At 37.8% G+C, this 22,272-nt stretch overlaps 1 protein-coding gene across 1 annotated transcript in view; it reads left to right on the top strand.

The window, feature by feature from the left end:
- LOC135712351 (diacylglycerol kinase eta) overlaps positions 1-22,272 on the top strand; it is a 445,427-nt gene that overhangs the window by 391,993 nt on the left and 31,162 nt on the right. Inside the window, exons 4-6 of the mRNA XM_065235324.1 lie at positions 774-925; positions 985-1,180; positions 1,241-1,738. Of these exons, the coding sequence (XP_065091396.1) occupies positions 774-925; positions 985-1,180; positions 1,241-1,738 (846 nt within the window). The remainder of the gene's footprint in view (positions 1-773; positions 926-984; positions 1,181-1,240; positions 1,739-22,272) is intronic.

The following is a 22,272-nucleotide window of genomic DNA, read 5'->3' on the forward strand; positions in this document are numbered from 1 at the left end:
GACCCTTCTTCCGAGTATCCAATCAAACTTTCGGTAACATTTTGTGGAACAGAACAGCCATGAATATTCATACATTTCGCTATAAATAAAGACTCAAGAACTTTAGAATTAGCGATATCCGGTGCTTAAGTGACAAACGATAGTCATTCATCTCTTTCTACCAGTCTGCCAACGTGGCAGAAGATAACAAATTAATTTGTACTGACGTAGCGTGTCGAATGCGTCTTCTTAGATTCTTAGTACCTACCATCTAACTGAAGAGCAGACAGTAAGTTATCAAAGTTTATCCATCCGCTGAACAGCCAGAAAGCGTAAGCAACCACCCATCCACCATCCTACTGCGTCACAGTCACGGTGAATCAATCTGACGAGTGCTAATGCTACGTGAAGTCGTGCTGAAAATTGAAAATCTCTCAAGCTTGAGATAAGCGCTCTTGCTGGTCCTCCTATCGTAGCTGTAAGCCATACACAAATTATAGGGTGCGGGCGGGGGTTCTCCCGGTGAGTAATGACCTGCTTGGCATATCATGGATCACATTTCCTGCTACCAGGACAGGAAGCAACCTCACCGCAAGTGTCACTGCTCTTTCTGCTCCTCCATGAAGATGAGACAACATTAAGGTTATGTTTGCAAAGAATAATCCATGTAGGTGACTTGCCAGAACCGGTTCTGAATGTTTGAGCTTAACTAGTGTTAACAAAAATAAACGGGTGTAACTCATGTTTCAACAATAACTAAAGTCGCGAACCTTCTTTTCTTAATTTTCCCACAGTTAATCACTCCAACTCGCTCTCTGGTGCTGTGTGCCGAAAATCGTCGTGAAATGGAAGACTGGCTGCATGCGCTGAAGGCCGCCTCGTCGCGGGAGTTTTTCGAACCGGGACCACCCGATCAGCATGACTTCCTCTCGGGACATCACAATTGGTAAATTTGAGCGGAAAAATCGTCCACCTTAGATTCGAATGTTTTCTTAATATTCTCAGGTATGCAACGTCGCACGCTCGACCAACGTACTGCAATGTTTGCCGGGAGGCTTTGTCTGGAGTCACCTCGCATGGGCTGTCGTGCGAGGTGTGCAAGTGCAAGGTGCACAAGCGATGCGCCGCCAAGGCAATATCCAACTGCAAGTGGACCACCCTGGCTTCGGTTGGGAAGGATATCATCGAGGATATAGACGGGGTAAGGAGTTGACTTTGCTTCGCTTTCGACTGTTAACTCAAACTTGTTTCCTTTCCTCAGAACATAGTGATGCCACATCAATGGATGGAAGGTAACCTACCGGTGTCGGCCAAATGCATCGTGTGTGACAAAACGTGCGGCTCGGTGATGCGTCTTCAGGACTGGCGCTGCCTCTGGTGTCGCTCCACGGTACACACTGCCTGCCGACCTCAGGCACAGGTGGCCTGTCCGTTGGGGCCGGCCCGGGTATCGGTCGTACCGCCAATTTCGCTGCACTCAATCGGAATCGACGACGCATGGGACGTGTGCAAACCGCACGGTAGCTTCTCACCGCTGTTGGTGTTTGTAAATTCCAAATCCGGAGACAATCAAGGCGTCAAGTTTCTTCGACGTTTCAAACAGCTGCTGAACCCGGCACAGGTGTTCGATCTCATATCAACCGGCCCGGGCCTTGGCCTGCGGTTGTTCCGCCATTTTGACCCCTTTCGGATACTGATCTGCTCCGGCGATGGATCCGTCGGTTGGGTTCTCAGCGAAATCGATCAATTAAACATGACGGTAAGTTTTAATGGACAGTTTTTTTTTTTTAATTTTAATTGTTTTGTAATTTCCTGGTCGTTAATATTCTATGAAAAAAATCGTCCAAGATTGAGAAGAGAAATCTAGTTTTTCGACCTGCCACCTTTGACTCCTCATTGTACAACGAGGTCGAGTTGATCAGTGGGCTGTATTTAATCCCTGGTTTATGTCATTATTTTAATGTCATACACACTTAGAAACAATCGTTTTTTTTTTTTTTTTTTTTTTTTTTTTTTTTTTTTTTTTTTTTTTTTTTTATTTCAACAACCAACGAAGACTAGTACATATAAGAATACAGTTTTGTTTTCTTAAATTTATTTATTTATTTTGTCAACTTTGGACAAAAGGTTAAAAGAATAATTTTTTCTTTAATAAAAATTAAGCAGTGTCAGCTTTCCTATTTTTTATGAGTTATAATGCCTTATGGAGTAAAAATATTGTTTTAGTTTATGCCGAGACATTGTAAAGTCAATGGTTTCGCAGTATTAATTGTAAGAGGCCATCATGCGGTTTAATGGCCCATATTTTGCATAATTTGTACGATGATGTTTTATGGCAAATAAATTTCGATTTCGGAGTTGCCGAGTAGGTGCATGGAAATTTAATTTTGATAAAAGTTCTGTGGAGTCAATGCGTTGCGAAACGATATCGTTTACAAATGAAACCATTGCATATTCACGACGCTCTTTTAATGTTTGTATGTTTATAAGCATGCAGCGTGCTTCATATGATGGAAGAGGAAATGATGTCCAACCTAATTTACGAAGAGCGTATAATAAAAATTGTTTTTGTACGGATTCTAATCTTTCTTCGTGCGTGATTGAAAAAGGAGACCATACAATGCTGCAATATTCCAGTATTGACCTCACATAGGCGATATATAGTGTTTTAATTGTGTATGGGTCCTGAAAGTTATAGCAAAAGCGCTTGATAAAGCCTAGCATGTTATTTGCCCTGTGAATAATTGTATTGTAATGGTCTATGAAAGTTAGTTTAGAGTCTAAGATTATTCCTAAATCCCTAACTCTTTCACATTTTTCTACATTTTGATTTCCTAGTGCAATTGAAATATTTGAAGTTGTTCTTTTCCTGCTAAATGATATTAAGTTACATTTTTTTTACATTCAATTCTAGTAGACTTTTTTTGCACCATATGTAGAATATGTGTATTTCATTCCGGAATATATTGATGTCTTCTTCATTTCTTATTTCTAAAAAGAGCTTCATGTCGTCGGCATAAATAAGACATTTAAGTTTTTTGAGAATGAAAGAAATGTCGTTTACGTATAGAATAAAAAGAAGAGGTCCCAAATGAGAGCCTTGGGGGACGCCTGAAGTGACTTGAATTGGACTCGATTTCTTTCCGTTGAATTGAATTATTTGTTGGCGGTTAGTTAAATATGATTCAAGCCATTTTAGGAGCCCTGACTCAATTGCAATTTTTTGCAATTTAAAAAGTAGCATTGGTATGTCTATGCGGTCAAATGCCTTGCTAAAGTCTGTATAGAGAGCTTCTACGTGGTTTCCATTATCCATTGCATTCAATGAATAGTCTATAAATTCAAGTAAATTTGTCGAGGTCGAGCGACCCTTGAAGAAGCCGTGTTGCATGTCAGTAATTCTATTTTTGATTTGGAGAAATAATTTTTCGTTGACAATTGCCTCGAAAAGTTTAGGAATGCAAGAGATAATGGCTATACCACGATAATTACGTACGTCAGATTTTCGGCCAGATTTAAAGATAGGCACTAGGAATGAGCTTTTCCAAGTTTTTGGGAAGGTTCCAGATTCCAGGGACATATTAAAAATCCAGAACAATGGAGCAGTGAGTTCCATTGCTAGACATTTAATAAAAACAGGAGGAATTCCGTCAGGTCCAGGACCTTTTGAGACATCTAAATTTTTAAAGCCTGCAAAATATCCTGCACTTGAAGTTGATTGAGGCCAATGTCCCTAGAAAAAACTGGAAAAAATGCAAAATAATAGCGGTCGCGATCTTCTTCAGAAAATGTCGTATAAATTTCTTGAAAAAATGTTGCGAATAGATTACAGTTTTTTTCCGAACTATCACCGACATTTTCGTCTAGATGCATTATTGAAGGAAAATTGTCAGATTTTAATTTCGTTTTTACGTAATTAAAGAAGTTCTTCGGACAGGACTTTATTTCACGTTCAGTTTTTGCATTATATTCTTCAAATGCAGTACTGATAGCTAAATTCAGTTGATCGCATAGATCCAAATAAATTAATAAATTATTACTACTATTGTGTTTTTTATAAATTTTATGTGCTTTTTGCTTCCGATTTTTCAAGTTTTTTATTTGTCTGTTAAACCAGACTGGATTTTGTGTGCTTCTGTTACGTCTTTTTTTCTTCAAAGGTATTTCTTCCGAAATTATTTCTGTTAAAATTTTGTAGAACACGTCTATACCAATTTCGACATTTCCTACATTCCTTAAAATTAATTGCCAATTGACACTGTTTAATTTAAATTTTATTTTTTCGTAGTCTGCTAATTTGTATTCAAAGACTTCTTCGTATTCGCAGTCGTTGGGTCTTTGGTTTTCATGCATAAATAAAGAATATTCGATTGCTGTGTGAAACGCTTCATTTTTCCACAGTGGATTTAATGATTCGGTCACACAAAAATCTTCATAAATATTCGTTAGTAAAAAGTCCAAATAGCTATTTTGTTGGTTTTTGATGTGGTTAATTTGGTTCAGTCCTTAATTAGTTTTGTCAAAAATGAACTGCAATGTTTCATTATCCCCAACGACTGGGAGTAAGATACATTCATTTTCAGAGTCCAGAATGAAGTCAGCAGTGCGTTGATTAAAGTCTCCATATATGTGAACTTTAACCTCAGGAGGAAGGTCAGATAGAATTTGTTCAGCACTTTGGAAGAAGGCTTCATAAGTGCTTTTATGAGCATGGTCTGGTGGAAAATACACTGAGGCGAACACGTGCGTTTCACCGGCTATGTGTGATTTCACCCAAATATGCTCAAATTCTGTAAATTTTGGTGTAAATATAATTTCTGAGTTAAAATTGGCCGAAAGAGCTATAAGAACTCTACCACCTGACTTCTTCTGTGTTGCATGAAAATTTCTGTCGTCTCTGAATACATTAAAGGCATTTCCAAAGATTTCTTCACTTTTTACGCTTTCGTCCCAGCTTGTTTCAGTTGCCAGAATGACCGAAAAGGATGAGCATAATAAATGTTGGACGTCAAGGAAAATTTCGTGCAGGCTTTTGGTAGTCCTTCAGCTGCTAGCATTAGAATAGCAATGGTTTTGGTGATTCCGCGAATACATGTTGATGATGGCTGGTCATGCAGAAAGGAGAGGTAGGTCCGAACAATGTCCATAATTTTCGGGTCCCTTAGACGCGCCTTCAGGAAGCGTTGGTCGCCAGTTACGGACTGTTCAGTAAGTCTCACTATTGGCGGACGCATGGGGTCCAGAAGAGAAGGGTGTTCTCGCTCAGTTGGTTTTTCAGTTCGATAAGGGTTAATAGTTTCCCCTTTTTCGAAATTAATGAAATTTAGTCCGCTTTCTTTGGGTGGCCGAGAAAATTGTATTCGTGCAGCAGCCAAAAGTTCTTTATCCAAAGGTAATGCAGTGCTGTTGTAAAGATGGCTGCTTCGGGTCCTGTTGTTGTTGTTGTTGTTGTTGTTGTTGTTGTTGTTGTTGTTGTTGTTGTTGTTGTTGTTGTTGTTGTTGTTGTTGTTGTTGTTGTTGTTGTTGTTGTTGTTGTTGTTGTTGTTGTTGTTGTTGTTGTTGTTGTTGTTGTTGTTGTTGTTGTTGTTGTTGTTGTTGTTGTTGTTGTTGTTGTTGTTGTTGTTGTTGTTGTTGTTGTTGTTGTTGTTGTTGTTGTTGTTGTTGTTGTTGTTGTTGTTGTTGTTGTTGTTGTTGTTGTTGTTGTTGTTGTTGTTGTTGTTGTTGTTGTTGTTGTTGTTGTTGTTGTTGTTGTTGTTGTTGTTGTTGTTGTTGTTGTTGTTGTTGTTGTTGTTGTTGTTGTTGTTGTTGTTGTTGTTGTTGTTGTTGTTGTTGTTGTTGTTGTTGTTGTTGTTGTTGTTGTTGTTGTTGTTGTTGTTGTTGTTGTTGTTGTTGTTGTTGTTGTTGTTGTTGTTGTTGTTGTTGTTGTTGTTGTTGTTGTTGTTGTTGTTGTTGTTGTTGTTGTTGTTGTTGTTGTTGTTGTTGTTGTTGTTGTTGTTGTTGTTGTTGTTGTTGTTGTTGTTGTTGTTGTTGTTGTTGTTGTTGTTGTTGTTGTTGTTGTTGTTGTTGTTGTTGTTGTTGTTGTTGTTGTTGTTGTTGTTGTTGTTGTTGTTGTTGTTGTTGTTGTTGTTGTTGTTGTTGTTGTTGTTGTTGTTGTTGTTGTTGTTGTTGTTGTTGTTGTTGTTGTTGTTGTTGTTGTTGTTGTTGTTGTTGTTGTTGTTGTTGTTGTTGTTGTTGTTGTTGTTGTTGTTGTTGTTGTTGTTGTTGTTGTTGTTGTTGTTGTTGTTGTTGTTGTTGTTGTTGTTGTTGTTGTTGTTGTTGTTGTTGTTGTTGTTGTTGTTGTTGTTGTTGTTGTTGTTGTTGTTGTTGTTGTTGTTGTTGTTGTTGTTGTTGTTGTTGTTGTTGTTGTTGTTGTTGTTGTTGTTGTTGTTGTTGTTGTTGTTGTTGTTGTTGTTGTTGTTGTTGTTGTTGTTGTTGTTGTTGTTGTTGTTGTTGTTGTTGTTGTTGTTGTTGTTGTTGTTGTTGTTGTTGTTGTTGTTGTTGTTGTTGTTGTTGTTGTTGTTGTTGTTGTTGTTGTTGTTGTTGTTGTTGTTGTTGTTGTTGTTGTTGTTGTTGTTGTTGTTGTTGTTGTTGTTGTTGTTGTTGTTGTTGTTGTTGTTGTTGTTGTTGTTGTTGTTGTTGTTGTTGTTGTTGTTGTTGTTGTTGTTGTTGTTGTTGTTGTTGTTGTTGTTGTTGTTGTTGTTGTTGTTGTTGTTGTTGTTGTTGTTGTTGTTGTTGTTGTTGTTGTTGTTGTTGTTGTTGTTGTTGTTGTTGTTGTTGTTGTTGTTGTTGTTGTTGTTGTTGTTGTTGTTGTTGTTGTTGTTGTTGTTGTTGTTGTTGTTGTTGTTGTTGTTGTTGTTGTTGTTGTTGTTGTTGTTGTTGTTGTTGTTGTTGTTGTTGTTGTTGTTGTTGTTGTTGTTGTTGTTGTTGTTGTTGTTGTTGTTGTTGTTGTTGTTGTTGTTGTTGTTGTTGTTGTTGTTGTTGTTGTTGTTGTTGTTGTTGTTGTTGTTGTTGTTGTTGTTGTTGTTGTTGTTGTTGTTGTTGTTGTTGTTGTTGTTGTTGTTGTTGTTGTTGTTGTTGTTGTTGTTGTTGTTGTTGTTGTTGTTGTTGTTGTTGTTGTTGTTGTTGTTGTTGTTATTATTGTTGCAATTGCCAATAGTGTAGTTGTTACTGCCGCTGTTTTTGTTGGTATTGTTGTGGGGGTTCTCACCTGGTTTCTTTTCTCGTTTTTTGCGCCTAAGTCTGGCTTTTTCCTCGTTTTTTTCCTGGAGACGGCGGGAATGTGGCATGGCGTCATATTCTGCCCAGTCACGCTTCCATACTTTTTTATTTCCCAAGATTCGCCAGCTGGGGGCTGGTTCGTCAATTGTGTAATTCTTGGAAATGATGACGGCTGCTGTTGAAAGAGATTTTGCCATTTCTTCTATGTGAGATTTTATTTCACATGCTAGAGTACTTTGGGAGTCCGCTAACTCATTCTTGAGTGTGGAAATTATTGCAGGTAGTTGGTTAATTGAGTGCGTTGTTGTTGTTGTTATTGCCGCTACTGCTGCTGTTGCCGCTGATTTGGCTGCCGTTTTTACAGCTGTGCAGGTGTCCGCCGAAGGTGTGTCCAGAATTGATGAAATTGCATTTTTTATTTCAACAGCAATAAGTTTGTTGCTGCTGGTGACGGTCGACATGCTGCGCTTAATATTGTCAAGCATTTCTTCAATGTGTTCAAGCACTGCGTCATACGTCGCACTGAGGTTTTTGAAGTTAGTAAGCAATTTGTGATTTGCTTCCAAAGTATTGCCAATGTTTTCTTTGATGCAATTCAATGTTGTAGACAGTTCCTTCAGATTAAGTTCATTTATGAACTTATCCTGGCAGTCTTGGCACAAAGGCAGCATGAAGGTCCGAAGAATGTCTGCATGATTTCGCTGTGCACCAACACAACCTGCGTGAAAGGTCTGGTTGCAGGTGCCATGGCAGCGCCATAGAAAGCGATTGTCTTTTTGCACGCAATTCACTATTCCGCATTTCATTGCACTCGCGTCGGATGATAAAAAAAAACTTTTAAAATAAACACGGAGTTCGCGCGGGTCAGTTTTTAAAATATGATAAAAAATTGTTTGGATATTTAAAAGTATATACAAGAGCGCTGCTAAAGCGCGTCCGAACGCAAAGGTGGTTCGTTATTCTACACCACCAACCGTACAATTCAGGGGATACATGTACCTCCCTATTAGTTGCGATGACTCTCGGGTGTCGGCGTTCTTGCTGGGGAAAAGGGAATCCATTTGCTCGGTGCATTTTCCAGCCTGTTGAACGGTTCGTGTTACATTTCCATTTTCTGAGCGAAAAACTAGTGGATACAGAACTTGTAAACATCTCCTATTACACAATGTGTGCCAAATGATTTCTGCGAACATTGGATAATCGAGATAGCAATTTCTTGAGAACACAGTACCCGGTCGGCACTCTGCAGAAGGATGCTGATCATCGATTTTACTATTTTACTATCCGGTAGAAAAGAGCCTAATTCAACCCATTCGCATTAGGGTCTGTTCATAAACTACGTAGACAGTTTAGGGGGGGGGGGGGAGGTTGGCAATTATACACGGGAAATACAAATTTAAAAAAAGGTGTATGGACAATTGTCTACGCAGGGGGAGGGGGGTCAATAAAAAAAAACGATCTACGTAATGAACAGCCCCTTAATCCTTGACGTTAAGATTTTCGGGACGGAAAAAGTTTTAAGCGGATTAGGAATTATTCGACGGAGTGAGGGTATTTCAAAGGAAGTTTTTGGGGATTTGAAAAAGAGTACCCAACTCTCTGTCGAAATGCCGTGCATTTGACGAAGGGAAACTACATGAGGGTCATCGACTTATGACAACATTGGCTACCCAAATCAATCGCAATCACGGATTCGTTTGAAGTGCGGTGCACGGAACGTCGAGCTGGACCTTTTATTATGCGGTTACCATTTGTTTGTTTTGACGTTTACTTGAAATAACAGCAGTGGAACATGGGTCGGTGGTTTTATTTTATAACTGTCTGATGATTGATTTTCCCGAAGTGGATTGATATATCAAACTCAACTTTAATCTGGAAAAATTAAATAAATTGAATTCCAAACTGGTATCGTTGGTTCTTTATCGTAGTTTTCTCAACGGAATCGTCTTCTCTAGACTTTTTTCAGCCTAGAACACAAATAGACTATATGTAAAATGCGTTTTAAATTAAATAATGTAGGCGAAATGGCTCTAATGCTGGCCTATGGATCTAAGATTGGGCCCATCGCTAAAAATGTGCTATTTATCAATTGTATCTAGATAAACGCGTCATTGGGACGGTACCAATGGATATTTTTGGAGTTGGTTGGAAATGCTAACATGAAGCTTTTAGTGTGATGATTTATTAGCTAGAGAATGATCTTTAGAAGAGTGTAGGTGGATAGTTCCGTTAGAGTACGGCAGTATGAAAATTGAATAGAAGTTGAAAATGAGCGAAGGGCCATTAAAGCGACAGTTTTCAAGATAGACGCACATTTTTGCCTAGCCCTACGATGTACGCGGGGACTTGAAGTATGTCTCCAAGTCCACAGGCAAAAATGTGCGTCCCTCTTGTTGCTCATAAACTGACTGCGGCTGTGGAATAGTTCTAGCGACGTTTTCATCACTACCTAAAGCCCCACGTCGCGAGAGCATTTCCAGTCGATGGTGTGTTATAATGCAGTTCTTCTTTACCCAACTATTGTGTTGCGATGTGATATTTTTGGTTGCTATTAAAAATTTAGTCGATTGCTGAATGTATGTATGTGTGTGTGTGTGTATTCAATCTAACCCCCACTGGCCGGCAGTGGTATTATGGAAGAAATTTGCTTACAACAATCCTTGATGTTATAATTTGAAGTAAGTTTAGTCCGGGAGTTAGAAAGCGATAGCTCTACTGCAGATTCAGCAACCCATTTCAGAATGCCTGGTAATTCACGTCCATTCCGAGGTTACTTTCACATACAATAAGCCCCGCATGTAAACACTACCGTTATCATATGAATAATGGTACTGCAAACACACTTCCAGATTTCGAAATCTGACGCGTATTTAGTAATATATGGAAATATGCATTTATGATTGATTATAAATCAGATGGATCTCACCAAATTCTGCCTCCAAAAAAGGACCGGTTTGTTCACTCGCGGTAATCGAAAAAATCTTCCGCGTTGTTTTTACAACCCAACACGACACATTCGAAGTTTTTCATTTGCACCGAATTTTTGCTTGACACCTCATTCGCGTGCATCCTCCGGAAGGCAGAACGCCAGCACCAAGAAAAGAACAAAACAAATACCCGGTAAAACTCTTCTTGGGAGGGAGGCAAAGCACCAAAAACAAACGAAATGAAAAACCGACCGACGCGACACCACAGCAACACAGCTACTCGAAACAAATTCTTTTCCCAGATTTTTCACGTTAATTACAATATCACTTAAAAAACTTCTTAAGACGTGATAGATCTTAATTTCCACTTATCCACACGCGAAAACTAATATTTGTTTGATTTGCTACAATTAAAAAATATGCGAAAAACAGATGAAATCAGCGCCAGCGAAAACAAAACCAACCATTCGCGGGCAGAGCCTACTGCGTTTTTCAGTCGATTGCTGAATTTATGTATGGGCCCAAATTAGGGACACTTAGAGCAACCGTAACGGTCGTTGTCATTTGCGCGACTATTTTAACAGCGCACAGCGCTCTCATTTTAGTTTAGTCACTCTTCTCCACACCGGTCGCTGCTATCGCGGTTATCAATTTACTCGCCGTAGTCCGTACCGGTAGTGAGCATTTTGACATTTCTACGAATAGCAACCTTTCTCTCGCGCTGCTATCGCGCTGCTAAATTTGGTAACGCGCTTCTCACCGAGAAGCCGACTGCTATTTTAGTTACTCGTATGGCAACCCCCGATACGGAAGCTGCGCTATGATGAGGGCTGCTAAAATGAGTTTAGCAGCGTACCGTTACGGTTGCTCTTAGGCCGACATTACATACATTTCCCCTAGTCAGAAGGTTTTCATACAAACTTTGAAAATTACGGTACTTTAATCTGTCTACTGGTGGATACATTCCTAAACAATGTATTTTTTATCATAACCTGTCACAAGTCTGATGACAGTGTTCCCATCATTGCTGATATTGTAATTAATATTTATAAACAAAAGAAACACGGACGATCGTATAATTTCACGTCATAACATGTTCCTTGTTCTTTTCATATCGGTGATTGTAATGCATTATGATCATCCATGAAGCAAAAAAAAAAGGCAATGAATATCAACATTTTATATGAAAACCTACCGACTGTAATATTTTAAAACGCTTTATTTCTGCGATGGTGCATTCTACTTTTGGTCTACTAAAAAAAAGTCTGGCAGCACGATTCCGCTGAGAAATCTAAAAAAAATACATTTATTTAGTAAAAAAAACGTTTAATACTTTTGCAAAAATAACATTGTTGGCAACACTACCAAAAATTAGTCAACGTTTCACGACGTAGGACTACGTTTTTCTTTATTATACTGGGAGTCACATTAAGAAATCGAAAATGAGACATGTAATGAAAATGGGGGTATTTTCAAACGCATATTTCTCCAAAGCATTAATGTGAAATATGTCATACAGTATGCCATTCCACGGGGAGTTTATTCAGCAATATTGAGGCTTATAGTAGAGACAGTGAAAATTTGAAGTATCAAAATGTCTCATACATTTTCTTAGGCCACATGGTGTCTTTTCTAACAGAGACATCACATAGTTGTTATTTAACGAAAAAAGCTGAAGCCGCATTTTCTTTCGAACTCTGGACGTTTTAAATGCGAATTTCCCGAGAATCAAAACACACCTCCGTAAACTAAAGGGCCACCCACATTAGATCCGGAGCTGAAGCGTTGCTGCAGTGACAGCTAGATCTATTGCATAACTGCCAACGCAATCAGATATAATGTGGGTGGCTCTTAACAATGCCATTTAAAAATTAAAAAGAAAGTATGGAGATATTGGTGTTATTGCGTGGTGTATTTTGATTCTCGAGAAATTCCCGTTTAAAGCCATTTCTTACGTTTGGTTGTTCCGCATAATTCAATTGTTGGTCTAGAATATTCTGCTCATTGCTGCTTTAGGATCTGTTGTCAACGTTGGAAGCCGTCTTCGAATACCTACTTCTATCTTCTTCAACGAAGCCAGTTCAAATTAATCATTTTGTCAAGCTTTGCATTCATGTTTCATCAGATGTCACTGCTGTTGTTTGCGGTGACATCTATCGGAAACTACGCACAATATGTTTTCCGTTAATTGTTCACAGAGGACACAGCAGTGAAAAACATGTATGGTACCTCTATATATGCATTTAGATAAACACCGAAGTCCCTCGTTTTTACACATTCTGTACACAAAATAGCTCACCAATCACAGGACTTCAAATGTTAAACTAAATGCATATATAGAGTAGGTCATTGTTATATGGAAAAACGCAAACTTTACCTGACCAATCGAGAACAACCCTTTTTTGGTTCCATTTGGAGTCCCAAACAACTGTGCGTTTGAAATTTGTATGGAAATTAGTATGGGAAAACCAACTTTTTTGCATTTTTATCCCTAGAGACTACAATTTTAAACCGTGCAACTAAGTATGTACAAATATAGTTCAGGAAGTGATTAAAAGCTTTGCCAAAGGAAGTACGGTGCTAGAATGTATCTATAAAAAGTTATAGATATTCAAATATGTATGGTTTGAATTAAACACCAAAAATCCCTTTTTCTGCCAACACTGCCGGTGTACCACTGGGAGTCAGATTCCAAACTGAAATAATAGCGGAGTTTCTTATCTGACCGATTTGGTATGTTCAGATGAATTATTCAAAAACAATTGCTCTATCTCATTTGTGTAGTTGGAGAGGGGTCAATAATATACCCCGTTCCCCTCACTCATATCAATAGTTTCAAATTGAAAAAGCTTCGGAGTTTCATATCTTATCGATTTGGTATGTTCAGGATGAATTATTCAAAATCATTTGCTCAATCTCATAAGCGTCGTTAGAGAGCGGGAGGAGGCTTACTATATGCAGTTTTTGAAACGAAAATTGTTGTAGTGTAATTATTTAATTTCCACTTGTCCGTTCATTTGTTAGTGAGGAGATGTTGTTTGAATTATTAGCAGCTGGAAAATTTTAAATTTCTATACAAAGCTTTTATTTGAAATATTAAACTGCCATTTGGGCCACCCATATATAGAAAAACACAGAAGTAGTCGTATGTCAAGAACCCAAAACAAGAGAAAACGAAAACTGTCTTCACCAGTTTCGTCTCAGACTCAGGTACAGTCGGATTTTGCTTGTTGGGCTAACTTTAAGTGGGCTAAGTTTCAGTTGGGCTCCCAAGCCAAACGTAACTTCTAACAGTGCTGATTCCTTTTCGAAATTTCGACCGGCTTCATGCAAAAACCGGAAAACGAGTGGAGTAATGATACAGATTATTTCAATGCGATACAACGAATTGCTTCCTTCATGGTTGTCAACGATATGGCTGAATGAGTGGTGAAGCTTATTTCTGAATTATCAAGAAATCCACCCGAGACCTAGTTCAACAGCAATTTTTGCTTCAAGGGATAGAACAGCATCGAAAAGAGTACCCTGAGAAATCGTAGAATTTACTAAAATTAAATATAATCATTACAATCCAAAGACATTTGTGTGAATATATCTGACATTGTATATTGCACCAAAAGAGTAGGGAAGAGAATGACAGTACTCGCTTTACAACTGCTCTTATGAGATCGAGCAAATGTTTTTTTAAATAACTCATCCCAACAACTTGAGATATGGGAAACTCTGAAGTTATTTTATTCTTCAACTTTACTTTCATTGATATAAGTGAGGGCAATATATACTTAGTACATTAATGACTGTACTTCTTTGAAGCCGTGATTTTCGACAATAATGCAAAACAGAAGCCACAAATGTTGACCTTTACTATGTGTAACACTCGGATTATCAACAAGACATTTCCCGGATAAGTTTTTGTATCCTTTTGAGGAAGGATGGCTGGTGACACTGTTTGTGACGGTTAAAATACACTGAAGTCTTTTTTTACACGGTTTTTTTTTACGCGGTTTTTTTTTACACGGTTTTTTTTTACACGGTTTTCCACGATTTACACGGTAGGTTTTTAACGATTTTTCGACAACGATACAACCTATCGACTTGATTCCAATCACATTATCCGTTTCAAGCTATTTGTAATCGAATGGCATACTTAAAAAAAAAACACAATTTTTGGTGTAAATACAGAAATTTTTAAAATATGTCTATATGGACCATATCATGCTTTAATTACAAATGGCATCAAAATCCGATTTTTTTAAAACATTTAAGCATGCGAAAAATCAATATCTCGTAGGTTTTTTTTTACACGGTTTTTTTTTACACGAACCGTATCCCCCGTGTAAAAAAAGACCTGAGTGTATAGTGCCTTTAAGCTCCTCTTTTCTATCTCTAAATATACAGTATTTTTAAGTTTTTATTGGATTGCTGTGTTTGTTTGTGCTATTCAAAAGTGTTAGTCCATTGTCATTTACAAATTATACGGTAAGGCGTGAAAATTACCTTGAAAACTAGGCTTATAATTTGGCGAATGATCTATATCGTGAGGAAGTTTGATTGTAGTGTTGTGATATTGTCACCGACGGTATTGTATATTTGCTGTTGCTGCTGCTGTTGTTGTCTGTTCTCTCACTGTTTGGTTCCGTGGCGGAAAGTTGCTAGGCTATAAACAATCTCGAAGCTATTCTAGTACGTCTCTTGTGGTTCGATCGTGGAAGGCAAGGGCCAGTTTCACTGTGTGCGACTGTGCTCAGACAGCTTGCATATATATAGAAGTGGCTGTGGTCGGAGAAGCGACAGATTCGGAACAAACTAGTACTAATACGTCACTGTTCACACACTTGTGTGGTTCGGCTGCGGAAGGCAAGGGTCAGTTTCACTGTATGCGGCTGTGCTCAGACAGTTTGCATATACACAGAAGGGGCTGTGGTCAGAGAAGCAGCTTTTTTTTCCTTTGGTTTGTTTTTTCCGTCGATCTTGTTTTCCGTGCTGAGCACCAATGCTACCGACGTGCCAGGAAGGCAGCTCCCACACCTGGACCCTACCTATCGACCCATCAAACTCATGAACCGGGGACCAACGGCTTTACTTCCCATCCGAAGGAAGGCGTGATCAGAGATGTTATGCCTCAGAACATCCCGGCGGCGCCGACTGGGATTGAACCCAGGCCTGCTGGGGTGAGAGGTAATCACGCTTACCACTACACCACCGGCGTCGTTGAGAAGCAGCTGATCTAGCAAAAACAGAACGATTGCTAGCAGATGTTTGGCTAGCGCAAATAGTGCCGTGGGATCCTTGATTGGATGGTTATCTAACAGCGAAAACAACATTTATTGCTTACCAACAATACAGACGAAACTATCTCAACTGCCATCAAATTTGTTACAATATAGATGGTTCATCAAAATATCAGCTTGTTCATTTGAATCCGCCGATATATTATGTACAATTGTGTGTGATCGATTTAAGTATCTTCTCTCTTTCTGCTACTGTTTTTGTCTAAACAGCTGCTGATATGGATGGTGATATTGTTAGCTGCGTTGTATGCAAGAAGCAAGAGCCAGATCCAAATAAAATCATCTCATGCATGTATTGCTTCTCTGCCGCTCACTTCAAGTGTAGAAATATCATCGGTAGTGCTATTAGCCGGGCGAAAGCAAACATGTTCTTCTGCACCACAAGTTGCTCTGAGATATAAAAGCGAATCGTAGAGATGCAGAACAGTAGATCTTCAATGATGAGCATGCTCGCTTCTGAGCTGAAAGATACTGTTGCCAGTGTTGGTGCTGATCAAATGACTTATGTGAAATCGGAGGTTCGTTCAGTAACAACTGCCATTGAGAAATCGCAGGAATTTCTTTCAGCAAAGTTTGATGAAATTGCATCAGATTTTAATAAACTTAAGACCGAAAATGAAAATCTAACACAGCAAATTTGTGATCTGTCTAAATCGCATGTTGAGTTAACTAATTTTGTTTACCAACTGTAGATAAGATCGTAATGTAATGATTGTAATGTAGATATATCGCATCGTAAGGCAGTGTCAAATAACGCAATGTTGTTAGGGCTCCCAAACGTAGAGAATGAAAATACAATGAAATTAGTTGATAAAACTTTAGCTCATATCGGAGTAACCTTGCCATCAAATTCGATTCTGTCAGCGAAAAGATTGTATGTTAGTAACAAAACAAACGGGGTGATCCCCATTCAAATTGTGTTTAAAGACAGGAATAGCAAGGAAATTGTTCTCTCTCTCGTAAAAAAGAGGTTGGAATCATTCCTTCAACCAGCATTGATCAGTCTTTTCTAGTTAATGGCAAAGCATCAAATGTAACAGTAAGGGATAAATTAACCCCACTATCCATGGAATTGCTACGGAAAATGCGTGAATACCAAGATCCACTCAAAATTAAGTTTGTATGGCCAGGAAGAGGAGGTGGCATACTTGTAAAAAAAAAAAAGAAGAAAATTCTAAACCAGATCTGATTAAAACTAGGGAGGATCTTAATATTTAGTGAAGAGCTTTGAGTGGGTTGGTTTATTTCCTTTAAATTCCGTTATAATTGCTTATCTTGTGACAGATACGCGTATTTCGTCTACTACTTGCAGACTTCATCAGTGCCAAGTACTCAACACCACTTGGCACTGATGAAGTCTGCAAGTAGTAGACGAAATACGCGTATCTGTCAAAAGATAAGCAATTATAACGGAATTTAAAGGAAATAAACCAACCCACTCAAAGCTCTTCATAAAGGGATTCCGTTAAGAGATTCGACAAATTTAAAGGATTAATATTTTGATTAACCGGTATTCTATGTTAGCCAAACAATCACCATCGCAAAAACGGAAAAGGAATGATTAGAATGAAGTTTGTAATATGAGGTTTTTGTGTTTAATAAATGTAAAAATGGATCAAACATTAAATTATTTTCATAATCACATTGATGATTTTAATACGTCCTGTGTAAGGGTGTGTCCGAAACAATTGCGAGTTTTACAGTGGAATGTTCGGGGTATCAATGCAAGTCATTTCATGCATGCTCATTTCAATTGATCACTTCCTGGTCCCGATTGATTTAGTAATCGTTGGAGAAACTTGGACTAAAACCGGAAACACTGGGCTCTATAAGATAAAAGATTATAACAGTATATTTTCAAGTAGAGATAACTCATTTGCTGGCTTACTAATGTATGTGAGAGATACCATTGAATAAAAAAACATTGAAAATGTCTGTAGTAATGGCTTCCATCACATTATAGTCGAATTATTGTTGCCTGAAGGTGTCGTCAATGTTCATGGTGTATACCGGCCACCGTCATATGATTTCAACGTGTTTCATGATCGTTGGAAAGTTGGCTTAATAAAAGTAGTACAAATCGCCCTTGTTTAATTGTCGGAGATATGAATGTACTTGTTAATCTGTTGAATAATAATGTTGTTTTGAAATATAAATACCTTTTACAGTCATATGGGTTTATAATTGTTACAAGACCGTCTAGCTCAAATATTCTAGACCATGTTATATGTAAAGTGGCCGATGCTCATCGTCTAAGTAATCACACTATCTTTAGCGATTTAAGTGATCATTGCATGATTTTATCTGAGTTCAAATTGCAGGTTGGCACCAATCGGGTAGAGTTATCAAAACAAATAATTAATCACGATAAATCACAAATAGGGTTCAAAAGATACATTGACGGCGTTGGACCTGTACAAGATGTAAACACATGTTTTCAAAATATGTTATCAAACTACAACGTAATATTGAATGATTGCACCAAAACAGTTACAAAATATGTTAACGTTAAAGGTACACAATGCCCGTGGATGAGCCTTCATTTGTGGACGTTAATTAAAATTAAAAACAATTATCTGAAAAAATCTCGTCGTGATCCTAACAACACTCGTTGTGCGGAACTATTAAAACATGTTTTGAAAAAACTGGATTTAGCTAAGAAACAAGCAAAAAAAAACTTACTTTGAAAGGCTGTTGAACAACACGTCACGATAAACTGATTTTTTTTTATTTCCTCCTTTGGGGCTATTCATTAACTACGTAGACTGTTTTTTTATTTATGGACTCCCCCCTCCCCCTCTGCAGGCAATTGTACATACAAAAAAACTAAATTTTGTATAGGCCGTGGATAATTGCCAACCCCCCATAAACTGTCTACATAGTTTATGGACAGCCCCTTTGTGATATTCCAAACTTTAGAAGGGGGGGGGGGGAGGATGACAAAAGAAAAACTTGGCTGAAAGGCTGTTGAACAACACGTCACACTCAAAATTATGGAAAAATATCAACACAATAATGGGCCAATCGCAGAACAATAAAAAACTGTCCTTGGTAATTAATGGCAATTGTATAACTGATAGTAAGTTAATCAGCGATGCATTTAACGAACACTTTTAGACAGTTGGCTCAAAATTAGCAGAAAACATCACTCCGACGGGTTCAAGCCCATTGCGACATATAGAACCAATTGCAAACTCAATTTTTCTACAACCCGCATCCGCAAATGAGGCTGTCCTGCTAATCAATGACTTAAAAACTAATAAAAGTCCTGGTCCTGATCATATCCCAGCAAAGATAATTAAGAATAATGTTGTATCGCTTTCCCGTATTTTGTCTCATTCATTCAATTTAATGATTCAAAGGGGTATCTACCCAGACTGTCCTAAAACTGCCAAAGTTATTCCAATATTGAAGTCAGGTGATTCTACAAAACCCGATAATTATCGGCCTATATCGACCCTCTCAGTTTTCAGTAAAATATTCGAAAAATTATTGATTAATCGCATAGTTCGTTTTTTAGACAATCATAGAGTACTTTATGGTATGCAATATGGATTTCGCAACGGAAGCAGCACTACTGTCGCTATAACTGAACTTGTTGATCATATACTGGAGGAAACAGATTCCAAGAGATATGTAGGGGCTTTATTCTTAGATTAAAAAAGGCGTTCGACACTCTGAATCACGACATTTTACTGCGTAAGTTAGATTGTTATGGGATCAGAGGAGTGGCAAATGACATAGTTCGAAGCTACTTAAAAGGTAGAACTCAATTTGTTTCGTATGACGGAGAAATAAGTTCCCTGAGACAAATAAGTACAGGAGTTCCCCAAGGGAGCAATATTGGGCCCTTACTATTTCTCATTTACATTAACGACATTAGTAAAACTAGCCTTGCTGGTACTCCGAGGTTGTTTGCAGATGACACAGCCTTATTTTATCCGAATGTCAATCCAAAAGCGATAATTTCAAGCATGAATGAAGACTTACAAATTCTCCAGGAATATTTTTGCGATAATCTGCTCTCACTAAATTTACAAAAAACTAAATACATGATCTTCCGACCACCAAGAAAAATCCTTCCAATTGTTCCTAATTTAGTAATGGGTGTTAACGTCATACATAAAGTAGAGTCATTTAAATATCTAGGTATTCAGCTAGATTGTACATTGTCTTGGGATCTGCATATCAAGGAAGTAGCGAGAAAAGTTTCATCCATGTGTGGAGTTTTGAAAAGGGTTAGTTGTTTCATTCCTCGAAAAATTCTGCTTATGTTCTACTACGCTCACATTCACTCACAGCTGAACTATTTGATTATTGCATGGGGCAGAGCCTGTAAATCAAATCTCAAAAGACTGCAAGTATTACAAAATCGATGTATTAAAATAATCTATAACCTACCTTTCCTGTTTCCATATGTCCGGTTGGTTGTACACAGATTTTCCACATAAAGTATTGCCTATACAAGGCATGTGTGAAGAACAAACATTGCTCTTGATTCATAATATGCAACATAATCCAGCAAGTATCCACAATTTAACTTTAAATGTGACGCCACGATTACACAACACCAGGCAAATTAATCATCTCTCTCGATCTCGTGCGTATTAGGGTGCTTCATTCTGAAAAAAGTGATGAATTTCTGATGGGCCACCCTCCAGTTCGATTCATAGCCCCAAAATATGAACCTGTGCAAAAATTGGTAAAGATTGATGAAGGTTTAGAGGTCGCGCCAATGATTTGAAATTTGTATGGGAATTACTATGGAAGAATTTAAAAAATCGCTTATATCGCTATAACTTTGCTTCTACTTGTCCAAATGTCGAAAAAATTTAGTATGTTATTGCTATGGCAATAAACAAAAAGCCTACAGTTGCTACGCTCAGTTTTGCAGCGTATCAAGAATTATAAAAATGTGAAAAAATGGCAAAATAGGGTAAATTGACAGATGAATATGTACAAGGCAACAACGCCAATTTCATCGCAACAACAACAGGCTTGTTGATCATTGTCATGACAACCACATATTTTTTTTTTTCAACGTTTGGACAACTACAACCAAAGTTAGAGCAATGTAAACGAAAATCAATAATTTCCCATACTAATTCACCAAAATCTCCATACAAAATCCAAATCATTGGCGCGACCTCTAAACCTTCATCAATCTTTACCATTTTTTGCACAGGTTCATATTTTGGGGCTATGAATCGAACTGGAGGGTGGCCTATCAAAAATTCATCACTTTTTTCAAAATGAAACACCCTAGTATACAAACTTTGGTCAGAAACGGTTTACTTTTATAGCTCCAGCCAAATTTAACAACCTACCCAGAGATATTCAGATGCTAACAAATCGTTCATCATTTAAATCTAACATTAAAAGTTTTTACGATCGCAAATACCACAACTATTAATTTAAGCTTAATTATATCTTCTATCTTTTTATTATTATATTTTAACCGTCATCAAACATTTAAGTATTAATTATTTGTCCATCTTTCCTTAGTATGAATATTGATATTAATTTTGTAATGTTTTAAATACATGCGCTTCTTTAAAAGGATACTGTATCCACTAGAAACGCATAAATTGTTTTGTTCGTAATAGTATCTCCTTATTGTAGAATTGTAAATCAAAATATGCTCAGCCATCTAATATGTAGTGTTTTGTATTTATGATGGCCTATGGCTGAGTTTTTGAGTGTCCACTACCAGGGGGCTCAAAATTGAGCTTTTTGGTGTGGGGGAGAGTGGAGGGTACTCAAAATAAAAAAAATAAAGGACATTGGTAATATTGTAGATGAGTAGGATCAAAGCAAGTGATTTTTGGATTTTGATCAATTCCGGGTAAACCATGAAGCGGAATATTACAAACGTAATAGTTCTTTTAAAAAACGTTCTGTTTTCAATAATTCCTCCTTATTCAAATATAACATGGCAGAACAGGAAACCCAAATTGATATGAAAATACCTACTTTACTACTCAGTTTTTTCAACAATTGCGCGTGCTGAAAAAAATCTAACAAGTCGTATGGATTCAGGAAGGTCTATTCAACAAAATCCAAGCCTAATATTCGAGTTGTTAACAAAAGTACGAGTAGACCCCTTACAGAACATAGTGAAACGCGTGGAGAAAGCACTGAAGGAGTGTAAATCGATATAAGGGGATGGAGCAGTTCGTTTACGGGAACCCAATCCCATTCTACCCAGGATCAAAGGTCTCCCCAAAGTCCACAAACCGGGAAATGAAATGCGAGAGATCGTGTCTGCAGTTGGTTCCCCCACCCACAAACTAGCAAAGTGGCTACCCAACTAACATTTTCAGCTTTGTAAGCCAACTTTTCCAGCGTTGTGCTGTAAAGTAGCTGAAAAGAAGCTGCAGATACAGCTACAAGCAAAAGCTAGCAAAATAGTTTTGCATAGCGGTTACTCAACTTTCTCACAACCATTATTCAATTTGTAAGTCGCACTGAATAACATCAGCCAATAAACGCTTATGTCACTTCTATACACACACTAATCAACTTTCCACTTGTAGCTGCAAAACAAAGCTAAGAAAGTGAATATATTACTCATTTGATGGCTTCTACACAACCAACAACTCTTGCTGAATAACATAAACATCAAAAGTGCTTTTTCAACAACTAAACAACTTGTACTCAGCTTATAAACTGTGTTAGAGCAACTTCGGAAGCATTTTCACAGTCAACTAGGTTTATTTTTAGACGTGTGCAGTTTTACAGCTTTTACTCTGCTCTTTTATAACTAGTCGAAAAAAGTGATTCATGTGCACTATTTTAAAGCCTCTACTCAGCGATTT

The sequence above is a fragment of the Ochlerotatus camptorhynchus genome, unplaced genomic scaffold (genome assembly GCF_037179485.1).
Source record: "Ochlerotatus camptorhynchus isolate MF236.1 unplaced genomic scaffold, CSIRO-AGI_Acam_v1.1 ptg000472l, whole genome shotgun sequence".
Lineage (NCBI taxonomy): Eukaryota > Metazoa > Arthropoda > Insecta > Diptera > Culicidae > Ochlerotatus > Ochlerotatus camptorhynchus.